The sequence below is a fragment of the Archocentrus centrarchus genome, chromosome 21 (genome assembly GCF_007364275.1).
Source record: "Archocentrus centrarchus isolate MPI-CPG fArcCen1 chromosome 21, fArcCen1, whole genome shotgun sequence".
Classification (NCBI taxonomy): domain Eukaryota; kingdom Metazoa; phylum Chordata; class Actinopteri; order Cichliformes; family Cichlidae; genus Archocentrus; species Archocentrus centrarchus.
Window position 1 is genome coordinate 4,692,081 of NC_044366.1, and position 16,393 is coordinate 4,708,473.

Sequence of the window (16,393 nt, forward strand, 5' to 3'; positions counted from 1 at the left end):
TCAGATGTCTTTATTTGGTGTGTGGAACGTTTGAGGAGGTCAAACTGCTGATTACTTAGTCACAAGTCATTACAGTACAGGCTTCAGAATACAGCAGCGGGTGTCTTCAATTAAATATGTGAACCACAACAGTGTAAAGCAGTTTCCAGCATCACATAGTGCAATATTTAACCTCAAAGGCCTGCAGGTAGCAGTCGGGGGTCACCTGTCCTGACTGCACCTCTTCATCAGGGGCTCCAGGTGTTGGCCTGTGAGTCTGCTGTACTCACTCAGGATGTAGTTTTCCCTCTGCTGCATCTGCAAGCACATTAAACCTTTAACTACTTCTAATGTTTTCATCCTTTAATCCAGACATCACACAGGTGGAAGTTCATAAATCTGGTAGAAAACAAGCCTCAGCTCAGATGGCAAACAGGAGTTTTTCTTTTTTTTTATGTCTCGTGTTTTGATGATGAGGCTGTCTTCCATGTCAGCTGATCTAATGTGTTGAGATCTTGTGGGTTGAGCATATAGTGGAGGAATAAATTTGGATGCATAAATCCCCCTGGCTGCATGCCAGCAGAGGTAAAGTGAGAAAATAAGCTGCAGGATTATTTCACAGTGTAACTGCCATACAAACCTCAGTCCATTCTTCCTCCGTCTCGTGTCTGTAGCCCAAAAGGTGGCAGATCCCATGTGCTGTGACCACCTGTGACAAGAACAGTGGGACACTTAATCACACAAAATGACACTGATGGATTACACTGGACAGACGGATGGTGGTACCCACAGTTAAACCTGAGTTACTGTTTCAGCTACGCACAGTCAGAGCTCTGTGCAGATCCAGGGACTCCTCCTGACACTGCTTCATCACAAATTCCACTCCGAGGAAGATGTCCCCAAGGTTCAGCTCATCTCTGTGAAGGGGGCAGGGCAGCTTCCCGGGCCTCAGGTCCTTAAAAAAACCCCACAAAACACAAAGAGGTATGACTGGATAAATGACCCCAAACCTGCAGATTTTGTTCATGTTTGCCATTTTTAGATTTCCTTCACCATCTATAAGGCCACTAATCACCTATTATTTTAATGTGTTACAGTTAAATTAAGTTAAATGTACATATTATGAATTCCTGTATTTAAAGATTGTTTAAAATGTTCAAAAAAAATCACTGAAACTATCAACAGAATGTGAGTAAGCAACTGATCTTAATATCCAAAATGTATTGTGCTGAAGAGAGATCAACTGAAAATGAACCAGGGCTGGGCTGTACTTTCATATCATATCAATATCTGTCACAAGGTGGCACAGTAGGCCAATTTAACCCCAATTATAACCAGGTAAGTCATTAAGAACACATTCAGATTGAAAATGTTAGCATGGAAGAAGCCTCTTTATGAAATAGAGTTAAGATGAAGATGAGGTGTTTCAGGCTCTTCAGCAGTGTCTTCCTGAAGCTCCATCTGGCCTTTGTAACATTACAAATGTTCATTGCACACAAAGCAGAATGACAGACCAAAGGCTGAGGAAAACCTCAAAAAACAAAAAAAACAACATATACTAGCTCAGTAGGTAGAGCAGGTCACCTACTAATCGGAAGGTCAGCGGTTCGAATCCTGGCTACTCCAGGCTACATGCCAATGTATCCTTGGGCAAGATACTTAACCCCAAGTTGCTCTCTGACCGTTCTGTCGGAGTATGAATGTGTGTGAATGTTAGTTAATTAAAAAGCACTTAGCTTTGTAAAAATGGAAGTGCTTGTATGAATGGGAGTGCATGGGTGAATGCAAAACAGGTTGTATAAGCGCTTTGAGTGCTCATACTGAGTAGAAAAGCGCTATATAAGAACTAGTCCATTTACCATTTACATTTTAAACACCTCAAACCTCTGCTGACCCCAAACACCCAAGCAAGAGTCTTTTCATTTAAAGCTTCGCTGCCACATTTACCTCATAGAATGGGAATGAGAGGACATCCGTTGGGCTGTTCTTCTTCCTGTAAATGTGATTAATCTGCTGCATCCTGCGGTTGTCCACGCAGATGATGCCCAGGTCGAACTTCTGGATGCCCAGGATGTGCCTCAGCGTGTCCACGTCCCTGCGCAGCCTGGCGCGGCGAAGAGGCACCACCTTCTGGAGGTTCCTCAGAACTACTCCCATGTTAAACAGCCGACGGGAAAACAGAATACCGCTACGGAACGATAGCGGTACATAGGTGAAGGTTACCTACTAACTTAACCTATCTCCTACCTGGCGGTATACACTTTTTTTTTTGGTCGGTTGGTGAGCTTTGCGTTAGCCACGAGAGCAAAGTGCAGCCTTCAAGGTGACACGAATTCAAATGTAGTGCCCCCGAAACCGATAGTGTAGGTTTTTTCTGGTTTATAGAGATCTGATAATATAACTTATGTTCATTAATCATATTCAGTCATTTAAAATGTCGCTTATCTGCTCAGAAGCTCCTCGTTGACCATCGCGGAACGGGCTGTAAGCATTACGAGCAGGGCGGACTGATAATTTTGTCGGACCGGAACCGGATTTAGAAAATGTGAGTCAAAAAAAGAAAAACAGTAACACAAACAGTAAAAGGTAGGATGTTTTTTTTAAAGCTTTTCTCCGGGTAATCCTTTAATTCTGCTAACTGACCAACTGTAAGAGCAACTAAACTTTAAACTAAGCTTTACTAAGTAATGATGGGTTCAGGCTGTGCTCGCAGCGGCGCTCTCAGTCTGTTTTTGTCTCCCTTTTAGCAACTTCTAACCGGAAAATCTCCGCAGGCTGGAGCTGCCTCACAGCTTCCTGCTGTTTGAAACGTTTTCCTCACAAACTAAAGCGATATTTCCGCCATGAATCCACCAAATCCGTTTGGTAGTCCGCAAGGAGGAGCTTTCCAGGCCCCGAGCAGCAGCGCAAAGCCCGGCCTGTTCCCGTCATTTGGGCCGCAGAGCTCCAGCACCCAGCCCCCGCAGAGTGTGAACTTCTTCGCGCAGTCCGCGTTTGGACAGCCGTCCCCTCATGGGGGCAACATCTTTGTACAAGCCCCACCCTTTGGACAGCCGCAGGCTCCGACGTTTGGACCGCAGTCATCAGGAATGAGCAGCTCGGGTTTTGGGGGTGGCCCGACACCGGCTTTTGCACAGGATGGTGGAGCCAGTCAGGGTTCAGTGTTTGGGCAGGCACCTTTTGGACAGTCTTCGGGATTCGCCCAACAGCCCTCTGGGTTTGCCAGCCTGATGAGACCTGCAGGGAGTCAGCCTCAGACTCTTGGGTTTGGGCCATCTGCGTTCGGACAGCCAACACCATCATCTTCATCATCATCTACCAGTGCCCCCAGCACCAATTTATTTGGTGTAGGTCAGAACAGAGGCTTCGTATCATCTGAATTCAGTTTCAAGCCGGCCAATGAAGCACTTTTCAAACCCATCTTCAGTGCTAGCCCCGAGCCGGCCAACCCCCAAACCACTTCACTGTCCAGCTCAGCTTTTGGTGGGTCACAGACAAGCTCCAGCGCCACCACCACCTCCTCCAGTTTCTCTCTGTTATCTAAATCTGGGCCTTTAGGTTTCAGCTTCTCTGAGCCAGCTACAGCCCCCTCTATTTCTTCTCAAAGCAATCCACTAACAACTGGCAGCAGCAGTGGTCCAGCCACTACTCTTCAGTTCACCTTCGCCCAGCCAGCCACCCTCTCCAGCTCCAGCGCTAAGGCTGCAACCACAGAACCCACCACCCCTTCATCTTTCAGCTTTAAGCCCCAAACTCTCCAGCCTCAGGCAGCACCAGTTTTTGGAGGACCAGTTTTTGGTCATCCCATAGCTTTTGGTGACACCAAAGCTAAAGATGAGGCCAGCACAGATGATAAAGCCCATGCAGGCCAAGGGGAGGTCAGTGTATTTGCACGGCTTGGCAAAGGAACCAAGCGAAAGGACGACCCAGCGGTCTCCGGCACCGCCCCGGAGAAGCCTGCTGCTGCTGAGGAGGATGTTCCACCTGAAGCAGATTCACCGAGACATCCCCCAAAGAGGCTGCTGATGAGGTCACGCTGTCCTCCAGGAGGCTTATTCAGTCGAGCATTGAGCAGTCTTCGCAAGGATGGAGCTAAATCAGTGAGGCAGGAGGCTGCAAAGGAGCCAGACAGGGAGGCGGTCCAAACTCAAGGTCATGACCTCTCTGTCACACCACCTGCTGCGCAGACACTGACCAGAGGTGTGCAGGAAAAACCTGAAGAGTCAGGTGAGACATAAAAATCATACATACCCTGCATTAGTAATAAAAGTGTGAAGCATCAAGAGAAAAATGCTGCATTATACAAATTACCTCCAAACAACTGAGGATCAGTTTACTTGTTGCTCTGCACTCACTCCAGATCTCAAAATAACTCATAGGAATGGGTTCATATTTGTTTTTAAATGTACACTTCAGCTTTGCCAGACATTTGTTAGCTAGACAATTCCTCATTATCAAGCTGTTCCAAGAGCTCCCTGAAAACCCTTCGGTTGATTTAAAACACTGCAATTTGAAACAGAGATCATATTGAATTTAAAATGCTTCCCCTCAAAAACAAAGTCTTGAATAATCAGGCCACGTATCATAGAATCTATGATGAGGACCCCTGTCATAGATAATATCTGATCAGACCTAATAGAACCGTCCCAGCAGAGCACTTCGCTCCCACACTGCAGGCTTACTTGCAGTTCCTAAAGTAGAATGGGAGGCAGTGAAACTCACTCAAACCAACTGGAGAAATAAGAACAGCTGTGTTCGAATTTCACTCTCTCAACATTAGTCCTCATTCACAAACGTGCATGCTGGCACAAAGCCAGGATTCATCAAGATTTTCTGCATGAATTTTTGTTATTCTGAACAAAATGATGAGGGCCAGGTTGTGTTAGAAAATGTAAAAAAAACAACTTTAAACTGAAACTTACCAAAATTAAACTTAATAATACGAATAATTTTGTTATATTTATTATTTATAGCTTTCCAAAAAGTGAACCAACAAATAATTAAATAAGTAATTTAATGTGAGTCTTTATGTACCCATCTATATTAAAGAGAGAGCTGAGTATGAAGTTGAAGCTTTGCTGCTCAGTCTGTGTTGTGGGTAGTGGAGGTTGGGTGGAGTGTTGCTCTCCCTGAGACCCGGATGTAGATCAGTGGCAGAAAAATGTTCTCTTGCTCTTTTGCTTTCGCAGTGCAGCTTCTCTCTTGTGTACAGCTTTACCGCTTTCTCCAAATAGCGTGCACGTTTCATAATTTTGCACGTGCACTTATTTTGTGTGTAAGGCAAGAACATTTGTAAGCATATATTAGTGAATGAGGCCCATTGACTGGAGTTCATGTGTGAAAACGTTTGCGGTTTTAACCCAGCAGGGCTTGCATTATTAGACCACACTTATCCTTTAACCTTCTGTAGAATCACCAAAAGGTTCGGATCCAACCGCTGAAATTATGACCCCAGTGAAACGTGGTGTACGCACCGAGAGCTCGGAGAGCCTGAGCGGCATGTCTCCCACCGACTGCACCACCCTCGTGTGCAAGAACGTCCCTCCAGCGCTCAACAAAAAGGACACGATTGAGAAACACTTCGCTCGGTTTGGGAAAGTCCACAAGATCTACTGCCGGCCCGCCAAGAACCTCACCACAGTATGCTTCATTGACCATGTGAGTCACCTCCCCGTAACCTCACCATGGTGTCCCCAAAACTGGCATTCAGTTTAACTGTTCTCTCAATCTTTGACTCTTTAACTGTCGGCTGTCTGTAACATAGATTTTCTGTCTCCTCCTGTCGTATCTTTCAGGCATCAGCTGCAAAGGCAAAGAAAAAAGGAAAAATCCTGCACGGAAAAGAGCTGCTCCTCCTGTGGCAGAGAAAGAAGCCGAGTAAATGCAACTCATTTCTTTAAGGGCTCATTTATTTTGGCAGAATAAACAGTGACGGTTCTGGAGGTGTCAATCTAAGTGATTTTATTGGTTCTGAGTTGTTGTTTGGTTTGTGGATCAGGTCCAGCGGAGAAAGCGAGCAGACCTGCAACTGGAACAGAGATGTCAGAAGGAGAAAGTCAGGAGGACACAGAGTCCAAAGCAGGTACTTCTTCGCCGCTCCGAAGACCCACCCCCAGACCTCCTGCACTCAGCAGCACGGTGGCCTTCAGCCGCAGGTAACTCAGCACCTGATTAAACTTTACCTACAAACCTGTTGTGTAGTATGATTAGTTCCTGCAGCAGTGTGGTTCTCTTACATGTATCAGCTCTCCGGTGAAGAAGCCGTCCCCTGTCAAAGTTCTGCAGTTTGACACTGAACCTCAGAAAGAGAGCAGCACTGAGACCCAGAGCTCAGAGCGCCCAGTCCCGTCCTCCCTCCTCCACCTCATCGGGCAGGTGGCTGAGACCACAGAGGACAAATACCGCCTCCTCGAGCAGAGGGACAAGATCCTGCGTCAAGGTAAAGCCACCTGTCACATCAACCATAACAGAGCTAAAAAAAAAGAAAGGTGGGTGACATTTAGTGCTAATGTCTTCACAGGCCGACCAAAGCGGACAGACCTCCACCTGTCCAAGGTGTTTGTGGGGACGTGTCCTGACATGTGTCCAGAGAAAGAGAGGTACATGAGGGAAACTCGGAATCAGCTCAGCGTGTTCGAAGTCATCCCAAACACGGAGATGGTAAAGTCTTTAATCCAGATGGAAAATACTCAAATAAATACATTTTTTTTTCAGCCAAAACTGTTTATAGCATTTGGAAGCTTCTCTCGAGCACTTTTAGATTTCACAGGTACTCCTTTAAAAGCAGCTTTGTTTTGTAAATCATCTGGTTGCGTTTTCTGGTTATTTTGGTGCATCTGCTTCCAGTTGATCACATTGAAAATATGTTTGTTATTCAGGCATAATGAATGAATGAGTCAGTGTAGGCTGCATCTCAATGATAAATAAAGCTGAAAGCTCGAAGACAGGAGGGACACACAGAGCCTCGTGTGATCTCGAGTGTTCCAGAACAGTAAGTGTAAAGTTTTTTTTTTTTTTTTTTTTTTTTTTTAGCCTGTCATGTCTGGTAGATCTTGCAAGCAGAACTGTGATCTGAATGCGTTGTTGTGCCAAACATATTTGCTATTTCAAGATGAGCTCTATAGGTTCTCAATAGGCTCTTCTTGTTGATGTTTTAACCCTTTATTTTATTTATCTGAGTTATTTTTCCACATACTATGTAACAGCCAGAGCTGACAGGCTGAAGAAGAGGAAAATAAAGAGAAGAAAAAGGGAGAGAGAAATGGAGCAAAAAAAAAAAAGGGGAAAGAGCACAAGTCTATTAATCAGATAGTTCATCACTTTAACATATAAAAAAATACTATCAATACTTGCAAAAATAAATTTGTGTGTGAAAAACAAAACTAACAAAGCATGTTACGCACACCAACAATTTTGTTGAGTTGTGATTGAGTGGGCGTTTGTGTCTGTGTCATGTTTGTGTCTGTGTCATGGAACGTACTTACCAATGAGGGCAAAACGCTGCAGCTCCACCCATCAGAAGCCAGAGGCAGGTACGGAAAGCCCCCGGAAACCCAGGCCACCAGCAGCCCACCAAGAGCCAGGAAGACCCCCGGCCACTCAGTCCAAAGACAACCGCACACCTACCCCAGCAGACGGGAGAGGGTGGTCTCAGACGGAGCCCCCCCAGTCGAGGAGCGAGGGCTCCAGGGAACCCAAGGCGATGAGAAGCCAGCCCCCCCCCAGCGGCCAGCCCCCTGCACTGGCCGGCGGCAGGGCTCCCGGGTCCACGGCACCCAAGGACCGCCCGACCCTCCACAGAGCCCCCCCCCCCGCCGAAGAAGCCACCGCAGCCCCGCACCGCACCCCCCAGGGGGGCAGGCCAGCACCCCCGCCAGAACACCCAGCCCCCCCCAGGAACCCCGAGGCACCCCCATCCCAGGGGGGAAGTGTAAAGTTTTAACGTAGAGAAGTGTGTTCTAAAAACATCCACATGAAATGAACCACCTGTTACAGAAGAGACGACGAGCAGTCTGAGATGCCTCTAAATGTCTTATTACATCTATGTTTATGCAATTAAACTACAGAAGTATTTTAATCAGTGTGTCAGATAAGCTCTCAAGATCTAAAAATATTAACCTCGCGTCCTTCCCATCTCCGTCTAGGTGGATCACACAGCCGCCATCAAGGAGTACAGCCGCTCATCGGCCGACCAGGAGGAGCCCCTCCCCCACGAGTTGCGCCCTTTGCCTGTGCTCAGCATGACCATGGACTATCTGGTGACTCAGATCATGGATCAGGGTCACGACAAGTACCGGGACTGGTACGACTTTGTTTGGAACCGAACCCGCGGCATCCGCAAGGTAACGCTTCAGATCAGCTGCTCCAGTTATTCTGCGTGGAGTGTTTGGCACACTTTTGGAGAGACTGATCTTTTTCTCTGTCTCGCTCACAGGACATCATCCAGCAGCACCTCTGCTGCCCACAGACGGTGTCGCTGATTGAAAAGTGCACCCGCTTCCACGTGCACTGCGCCCACCACCTCTGCGAGGAGCAGTTGTCGTCGTTCGACCCCAAGATAAACAACGAGAACATGACCAAGTGCCTGCAGAGCCTGAAAGAAATGTACCAGGACCTGGCTACACGGCAGATCTTCTGCCTCCGTGAGGCGGAGTTCCGCCAGTACAGCGTGCTGCTGAAGCTCAATGACGGGGACATCCTGCGGTCAGTCGTAGAAACATACAGAACTACTTAATTTCTTAATTTAGGGCTGTGCTTCAGCTGTGTTTTGATACCTGACCATTAATCTCCACCCAGTGAGGTGCAGCAGTTCCGTGATGAGGTGCGAAACTCCCCTGAGGTGAAGTTTGCGGTGCAGGCGTTTGCTGCCGTCAACAGCAACAACTTTGTTCGCTTCTTCAAGCTGGTGAAAGGAGCCTCGTACCTCGCCAGCTGCCTCCTGCACAGATACTTCAATCAGGTCGGAAAATGTCCGGAGGGCTCATCTGAATGTTTTTGAAAGTTGGATTGTTTAAGCACTAAATAACCGCGTTCAGGGATGCACTTATAGTGACAATGTGGGCTGGTGCTTGTCTTTCAGCTTCTCTGAGCTCATAGTGATGGCTTTTAATAACTGCTTTCTTCTCCAGCACAGTTAAAACTCATCGATAATTTGCACATAAAATACAGAAACCAGTGAATATTTTGACTGAAGAAGCTGAAACGAGAAAAATATTTTTTTATTTTTAACTTGGCAACATGACTCACAAATAATAAATTATTATAAAAATGGTGGCAGATCAATTTCCTGTCCATTAACTAATCTAATTAGTCACGTACATTTTTTGTTTTTTGTTTTTTTTAATTAAGAAAAGGTTTTAGGACTGAGACAAAGAACTGGAGTAACAGGACGGCAGCTTGTCTTACACTCAGTTTGCCTGGGTTAAGTTATTGTTAAGCTCATCCTGTGTTTGGAGTTAAGATAATTAAAGATTATTGATTCTAAGTGGGCAGATATCAGCTGAAAAACTGAAGGTAAAACTGTTTGTAAAGCACACCATTTGCCTGAGTTGTTTTAGTGTGTTTAAGGCTGCGTAGCTTCATAATGAAATCCGCTGTGGCTGTTTTTATGTGTGTAAAAACTCTTTAACACAGGTATAATGCAGGTCTTGAAAACTCTTAAACTTGTTTGAACCAGTTATTCAAAGAAGTATTTTATCTTTGTGTGCAGGTCAGAGCTAAGGCGCTGAAGACCCTGAACATGGCTCACACCGTGGGCCCCCGATCGACTTTGTTTCCTCTTGACGACGTTGTCCGGATGCTGATGTTCCGCAGCGCTGCGGAAGCGGCCGACTTCATCCAACAATACGGCCTCAACGTCAATGACGGGTGAGTGTCCACGCTGCTGTTTTCTTTCTCTGCTCCTTTCAGTCTTTTTAAGGTCGACCGGCAGATGTAATGAACTGACGTGACCGCCTTAAATGGCCTTTGAATTAAACCCGTTTCTGTGTGAGAGATGTCTTTGGCTTTACGTTACTTTGTGCTTTAATATTTTGTCCACAGCATGGTTGAGCTGAGTCGGATAGCCTATCAGGAGCCGGAGCTGCCGCTGTCCCAGAAGAAATCTGAAGTGACCCTCACCAAAAGAACGGTCCTGATCGGAGAGGTGGTGAACGGAGGGCCCCTCCCGAACCCTCCGCTTCACACCCCCGTCTGCAGCTTTGACTCCCAGAACAAATACAGAGGAGAGGGAGGTCTGATTGAGCCCCAGTTTAAAGGTTAACATTGTTTATTTTCTTCAGCTGTTGCACACAGGCTGACCCAAGAAGTTCCTGTCTTATTTCTGTTTGTCTTCATTAAATTGAACTATAAATGATAATTTAATTACATTTGGGAGGAGAGGTATTTAATTCTTTGATACGGGTTTTGTTGTTTCAGCTGCTGCCGACAGGACGGAGTCAAAGGCGCCACCCGGTGTCGAGCTGCTGCCTCAGGTCGTTCCAGGCAGAGCTCCAATTGCTCCTGTTGACGAGACGGGAGAGCCCTCCACCCACCCAGCACAGCTGCAGCAGCTGTTCCAGCCGATCTCTCAGCCTGCCAGACCACCATCGCCTCCACCCAAACCTCAGCTGGTGTATAGCGACGAGGTGAGGAAGCGCTCCCAGCTCTTTATAGAAATTATTTGTTCCAGTTTGTGTTCTTTTTTTTTTTTTTAATGAAACTTAAAGATTTAAAACAAACATACTTTTACCACCAACTACAACCTGTCTGTCAGAGGTACTCTGCAAAGTTTTCTGGTAAACAAACTTGTATTTATGTTAAGCGTTTCCTAAAAGCACCTCCTGTACCTGTAGTTAAGGTGAGGAATGCATTTTTTCATCCCTCCTCCTTTTTTGTGATCACTAGGCAGCAGTTTGTGTGATTAATGAGAGCTCATTAATATGTGTTATTTGCAGTGTGTTCATGTTTCTGTCGCTCACTGTAGGACATTATGGCTGAGCTGGATGGTGTCATAGAAGAGGTGGTTGGTGCAGCAGTGAAGGAGGTGGCTGAGGCTGGTGCCAGCTTTGCTTCAGCAGCTCTCAAGTAAGGAAACTTTTGATTACAGTGTGTGGGAGAAAGCAGTCTTGATAAGATGACTGATAATTGGTTGTTTTTTGGTTCTGCAGGGAGAGCGGCGCACAGGTGGAGTCGCTGGTGAACGAGGTACTGAGACAGATGCTACAGGAGGTGTCCACCGCCGAGATCAAGCTGGAACAGGAGCGCGTCGCTGAGGAAAAGCGCAAGCTTGAAGAAGCCAGGTTGGTCAGTGGGCAGTTTATAACACCGGCCTGGGCTCAGTTAAGAAGAGGAGAAATATCAAATATCCTGACGCAACACTGAGCACATCCTGTGTGATTTTCTTCAGCCGTAATGATCGCTGTATCTGGTTTCTGTGTCAGGAGGCGTCAGGAGCACGAGGCCTTCTTGGCTCAGTTCAGCTTCTCCCTCTGCACAGAGATCATCCACGAAGTGCTGGATGAGACCGTAAAGGAGACCGCCACCTCCGAGATCCAGTAAGACTTCAAAAAAATCAAATCAGATCGAATGTGATGTTTAATGGGATTTATTATGCTCATTTTGGGCGTTACCAAAGTAGCTTTCCAGGATCCACAGTTTAAAATAAGCCTTATTTGTTTGTACTGGGCCTTTGTGCAGTGATTCAGTTCATCCTAAAATACAAGCTGATTTTAGCTCCTCCTCTTTTAAGCCAACTTTCTTCTGATTGGCTGCTTCTCACAAATAGAAGGTTTGACCAGCAGGTGGGTGGGGCTTCTGCACCTGGAATGATGATATCAAACACATCCGAGAGGAGGAAAACAGCCTGAAGCAGCGTGCTTACAGCAGTCGGAGTGTTTGGATCACTTAAACACACCATGCCCTCATTATTTGAAAGTTAGACCATGTTTAATATGAACACCCACAAATTTAACACTATGCATATGACAGGAAATAAGGAAAAGCATAATAGAACCCTTTTAAATAAAACAGAGGAATTTGATTGGAGCTCTTCGAGCAGCGTTCGTTAACTTTTTGGAAATTTGTTTTTCAGGGAAGCATTGAATGAGAAAGCAGAGCGGGTGGCTAAATGCACAGAGCAGGTCTGCATGAGTCTAGTTGAGGAGACTTTGAATGTGGACATTGCTGTGTTGGTTGAAGACCTCCTTGAAGCGGAGCTGCAGCGTATCCACAAGTACATCAAAAGGTAAAAACACGAATAATAAGGACAGTCATGTAAAGCAAGACAGCACAAAGAAACCCACAAACTTCTCCCGCTGTTAAGACAGACACAGCAGTTTTAAATATTAAATACCGTTAATCTCTTCCTCCTGTCCTTCCTCCTCTGCGCTACCAGGTGGCGTGACGTGGTGGCAGTTCGCCGGCAGCTGAAGAGACAGATGCGAGGGTTTCCTGCAGCCCCCTGCTGTGTTGACCCTCGCTTCAAACTGAAGGCTCTGGCTCCCAGCGCCCCTGCTCGGCCCTCCATAGCAGATCTGGCTCGTGGTTTGGTCAACCTGGGAAATGCCGGCATGTTAGCGCTCTCCAGCACCAGGTGTGTGCATCTGCCGTCAGCGTCGCTGCTCCATGTGAGGACAGATCGAACTGTGAGCGATTTAGTGTAACAGGTTTTCTGTCTTCTGCAGGTTGTACAACATGAAACGAGGAGCGATCCACCAGATGAGAGTTCACTACTACTTTCAGCAGCTGCTTGAGTAAGTCCTGCATGTGTATATATTCAGTCTGCGGCTCACGTCACACAGCAGCAGTTTGACCTGTTTCTGCTGCCACCCTCAGTGAGACGGTGTGGGCGCCTCTCGACTTGTCGGCACTGGTGACGGAAAACATCCCCAACCCACCTGAGCGAATCTTCTGGAAGGCCGTTCTCCTCTTACCCAGCAACCACGAGAGCGTCGCCAGCCTGGCAGACAGGTGCTTCAATGCCTTACAGATATTTTATCTCCTGAGGATGCCCAGCTCTCTCTGAACATTTCACTGAGTGTGTCCTGTCCCTAATGTTTTCAGGATCTTGTCAGACTGGCTGGAGGTGAAGCTTGGTGGTGATAAGGGGTCAGAGGGGATGGAAGAGAAGCCAGAGGGCACTCTGCAGACACTGTGTGTCACAAACGTGCTGCAGGACGCCGGACAACGCACTCACAAAGTCCACATCAGCGTCAAGGTCGGATCATGTGGGGCATGCAGAAATAGAAATTAGGAGTGTTGGCGGGTAGTCAGCAGGGCTGTGGTTTTTCATCAGCAAACACAAAAACTCTTTCTACCCCCCCCGCAGGTGTCTCGAGGACCACTAAATGAAGACAGCCTGTTCAAACTGGAGGAGTGTTATGAGCTCCAGGGAACGAGCGCCCTCATCATGCTGCTGCCCGCGCTGCCCGTCGTGGAGCCCGGGCAGGATGAGCAGGACGTCCCTCTGCTGTCTGCCTTGCTTCAGCTCAAGCAGCTGCAGCAAGCCAGCACCTGGCACTGCCCGCTGCCGCTGGTCATCCTGGTGCCAGGGCCAGAGGGGGGCGCTGCTGATACACAGAAACTTGTCGAGAGTAAGAAGTGATTGTAATGACAGCATAAACAGATTTGTGCAGATTTGAGCTGCGTCTGTGTAGACAAGTAGAGTTATGACAAACTGTTTAACCTGTTGCTCTGCTGGTTCTCTTCTAGCTCTGATGCTGCACACACTGGTGAAGGACGGCCTCATATCAGAGTACACGTTCTTCTTCATACCAGAGACCACTAATGACCTGCAGGGGTCCAAACAGGTACGCATCTTTAGGCTTAATCTTTAGATATACTTTAAGGTTTGTTTGTTGTTTTCTTTGATCGTTTTGTTTTTAAGCTGCGGTTTTTCTTTTTAAACTGACGTTCTCCATCTTCTCTCCATCCTGTTGTCTCCAGCTAAACCAGGCCATGCGTTGGCTGGCTGTCCGTGCTCCCCCACCTTTCCCTCTCTCCTGTCAGACCCTGGTGCAGCTCATTGAGTCCACTTTGAGTCATGAGTTCAGTCCCAGAGTTTATGCCCACCGCCTCGAGCGAGCTGCTGCACATCTCCCATCCCAGGAACCGGCTCCTGTTGTCCAACTTTACAACGCAGTCCTGGCTCACGTTGCTGATAAAGTGTCATCCCAGGACCTCTGCAGGCTCTCGTGGCCTCCAGGCGAGTTCTGCCTGCCTGACGTGAGGGACTTTGTGCCGTATCTGGCCTGGAACTCCCCCCAGCACCTGGCCTGGCTACGTGAAATCATCCTCAGCCTGCAGCTGCCACAGTGGGAGCAGCTGTCTGCAGCAGGTCAGTGACAGAGAAATTTATCTTCCACAAAGATATTCAGAGGCCAGTAATCCTGTTTTTCTAATCTTATTTCTCTCTTTAGACTCGTGGTCTGAGCTCTGCTCCTCCATCTTTCACTACGCCGCTCAGATCCCGGTCTCACGTTGCAGTCAGCCCCTCCTCATGTCTCGACTGGAAAACCTTCTGGAAAGAGTCAAGTTAAATAGTCAGCACAGCCGAATCCGCGGATCTAAAAGAACTTTTGGAAAAAGTAACAATGGCATGGATGATGTGTGTGTGGACTTCAGTCGGATTCCTTGGGATGACGTGCTGGTGATCTGCATTGACCACAAGCTGAAGGACTGGAAGATACCCGAACCACCTGTCTGTCAGGGTGAGAGCCACGCTGCTGTAACTAATTAAAACTAATGAAAACCAAAATAGAGCACTTACAAAGTTAGTGAACTTTTCTGAGAAAGCTCATTTAAAAAGCAAACACATTTTCCAACTGTGATGGTTTTGACCTGTATATCTGATAATTTGTTGGTTGAAGATGCCGTGACGGAGGATGGGGAGATCCTGGTTTACTTTCTCACAGAGTCACTGAAGGGTTTCCAGCCGCCTGAGGCGTGGACGGAGGCCATCAAACAAACTCACAGAGAGAAGCAGCAAGAGGAGGAGGGGTAAGAAACTTCCTTCTTTTAATCTGACAGCAACTGAACACATGAGCTTCAAATCTAAATGTACGAATCTTTCACTTGCAGCAGAGGTCTGCACTGCATGAAGCAAAATCCCCCAAAACAGTCATACTCACTGACTCTGGTCCATAAACATCACCTGTGTGCCTTTTTGTTGGCAGACGTCATAGACGGTATAAAGACAGACGTAGCCACCCTGTCATGTCTGCGACTCTTAAATTGTTTGAAACATCATCAGATGCAAAGTCGGCATTACTCAAACAACATTTCTATGAATCAGGGGAAATGTGCAGGTGTACTAACACTCTCAGGACTTATCTTATCTAAACACACGATCATCATCCCTTGTTCCTCTCTCGTTATCTCCATCAGGGCGAGTGCAGCTGCCTGTCCCACGCCCACCACAGCGTCCCTCAGGCAGAGGTTGTTCCACACTCTGGTTGAGCCCGTCTGGGCCCCACCAGCCCCGCTGGACATCACACACACGCCCACAGCACAGGAAGTGCTGGCCCACAAAGTCCTGCAGAGCTTAGAGGAGGAGAAGGCTGAAAGCAAGAGGTACGCCTACATCACAACTTAATAATGCAGGGAAGAAGCCAGAGCTTTGTAGCAAGAAAGAACTCAGAATCATCAGAAGCCAAAATTGTGATTTTTAACACACACACCACTCTGCCTCTCTGCAGGAACATGGAGCAGCTTCAGCGCTGGGTGGATGGCAACCCCTTGGAGCACTTGACCACCCCGCTCTTCCTCCCGTCCTCCACCCTGCTGTCCATGCCCACTACCATAACGCGGACCCCCACAGCCAAGACTCGAGAGGCGGCTTTCACACAGGTACGACTGCTTCCCGTCACTTGGATAGATCCGATGTTTAAGTTACCACAGATGGAGAAAGTAACCTTTTGTCTTTCCAGGAGCCCAGTGAGCCATCGGGGAAGGTGGCCCGGCCTAAGACGGCTCCCAAATCTATAGCGTTGCGGCTGAAGGAGCTGGAGCGTCAGATTTTGGCGAGCCAAGAGGAAGAGCTGGCCTGCAGGCTGAAGCTGAGCGGCATGCTGAGCATCGTCGATGATTGATGACACTTGAAGCAACCAATCCCAATCATGCAGCAGACTTACATGAACTTACATGGACTTAGACCTTTTCATTTCAGTATTGTGGTCAGAGCCACAGGTTGCAAGGTCTTATTTTTTTGTGTTGAGGAACAAAATGGATATTTTTACTCTAAGTCTAAGTCTCTAGGTTTTACAGAAACCATATTAGTCTGTTAAATGCTGAGGATTAAACTCATTTGTAAAACCTGTTTTCCCTTTGTACTGCTAAATGATGAAATTATTGAATAAAAATTATTTTTCTCCTAAAGCCTCTGTTTGCTCCTCTTATCATAATCCAGCTGTGAGCGCATGTATAAGTTTGTTGTAGC

The 16,393-nt window shown here is 47.2% G+C and overlaps 2 protein-coding genes across 3 annotated transcripts; one reads left to right on the top strand and one right to left on the bottom strand.

Annotated features, from left to right (window-relative positions):
• Positions 1-5: 5 nt before the first annotated feature.
• On the bottom strand, positions 6-2,517 carry ybey (ybeY metalloendoribonuclease). Its single transcript, XM_030758798.1, has 4 exons — positions 1,927-2,517; positions 803-934; positions 620-688; positions 6-297 (listed from the first exon to the last, which is right to left on the bottom strand). The coding sequence occupies exons 1-4, from the start codon at positions 2,134-2,136 to the stop codon at positions 202-204; spliced, it is 507 nt and encodes a 168-aa protein (XP_030614658.1). The 5' UTR covers positions 2,137-2,517; the 3' UTR covers positions 6-201.
• On the top strand, positions 2,497-16,325 carry mcm3ap (minichromosome maintenance complex component 3 associated protein). 2 transcript variants are annotated; one of them, XM_030758792.1, is made up of 29 exons: positions 2,497-2,565; positions 2,727-4,206; positions 5,390-5,637; positions 5,775-5,856; positions 5,978-6,134; positions 6,225-6,418; positions 6,500-6,639; positions 8,124-8,321; positions 8,414-8,682; positions 8,776-8,938; positions 9,689-9,846; positions 10,021-10,235; positions 10,396-10,604; positions 10,943-11,043; positions 11,127-11,258; positions 11,400-11,513; positions 12,050-12,202; positions 12,353-12,550; positions 12,642-12,710; positions 12,793-12,927; positions 13,021-13,174; positions 13,286-13,550; positions 13,669-13,766; positions 13,903-14,293; positions 14,376-14,666; positions 14,826-14,955; positions 15,343-15,528; positions 15,654-15,804; positions 15,885-16,046. In XM_030758792.1, exons 2-29 carry the CDS (start codon positions 2,823-2,825, stop codon positions 16,044-16,046), a joined length of 6,147 nt encoding a protein of 2,048 aa, XP_030614652.1. In that variant the 5' UTR covers positions 2,497-2,565; positions 2,727-2,822. The 2 variants fall into 2 exon arrangements, with proteins under 2 accessions (XP_030614652.1, XP_030614654.1); XM_030758794.1 differs by lacking the exon at positions 2,497-2,565 and having other exon boundaries at positions 2,823-4,206; positions 15,885-16,325.
• The last annotated feature ends 68 nt before the right edge of the window (positions 16,326-16,393 follow it).

Bases quoted from the DNA above. Each gene is read 5' to 3' on its own strand.
- mcm3ap (XM_030758792.1), top strand. From the start codon at position 2,823: ATGAATCCACCAAATCCGTTTGGTAGTCCGCAAGGAGGAGCTTTCCAG. The intron at 5,638-5,774 runs GTGAGTCACCTC...CGTATCTTTCAG, and splicing joins CAGTATGCTTCATTGACCAT to GCATCAGCTGCAAAGGCAAA. The intron at 12,203-12,352 runs GTAAAAACACGA...CTGCGCTACCAG, and splicing joins ATCCACAAGTACATCAAAAG to GTGGCGTGACGTGGTGGCAG.
- ybey (XM_030758798.1), bottom strand. From the start codon at position 2,136: ATGGGAGTAGTTCTGAGGAACCTCCAGAAGGTGGTGCCTCTTCGCCGC. The intron at 935-1,926 runs GTAAATGTGGCA...GGTTTTTTTAAG, and splicing joins TCTCATTCCCATTCTATGAG to GACCTGAGGCCCGGGAAGCT. The intron at 689-802 runs GTGCGTAGCTGA...TTCTTGTCACAG, and splicing joins ATCTGCACAGAGCTCTGACT to GTGGTCACAGCACATGGGAT.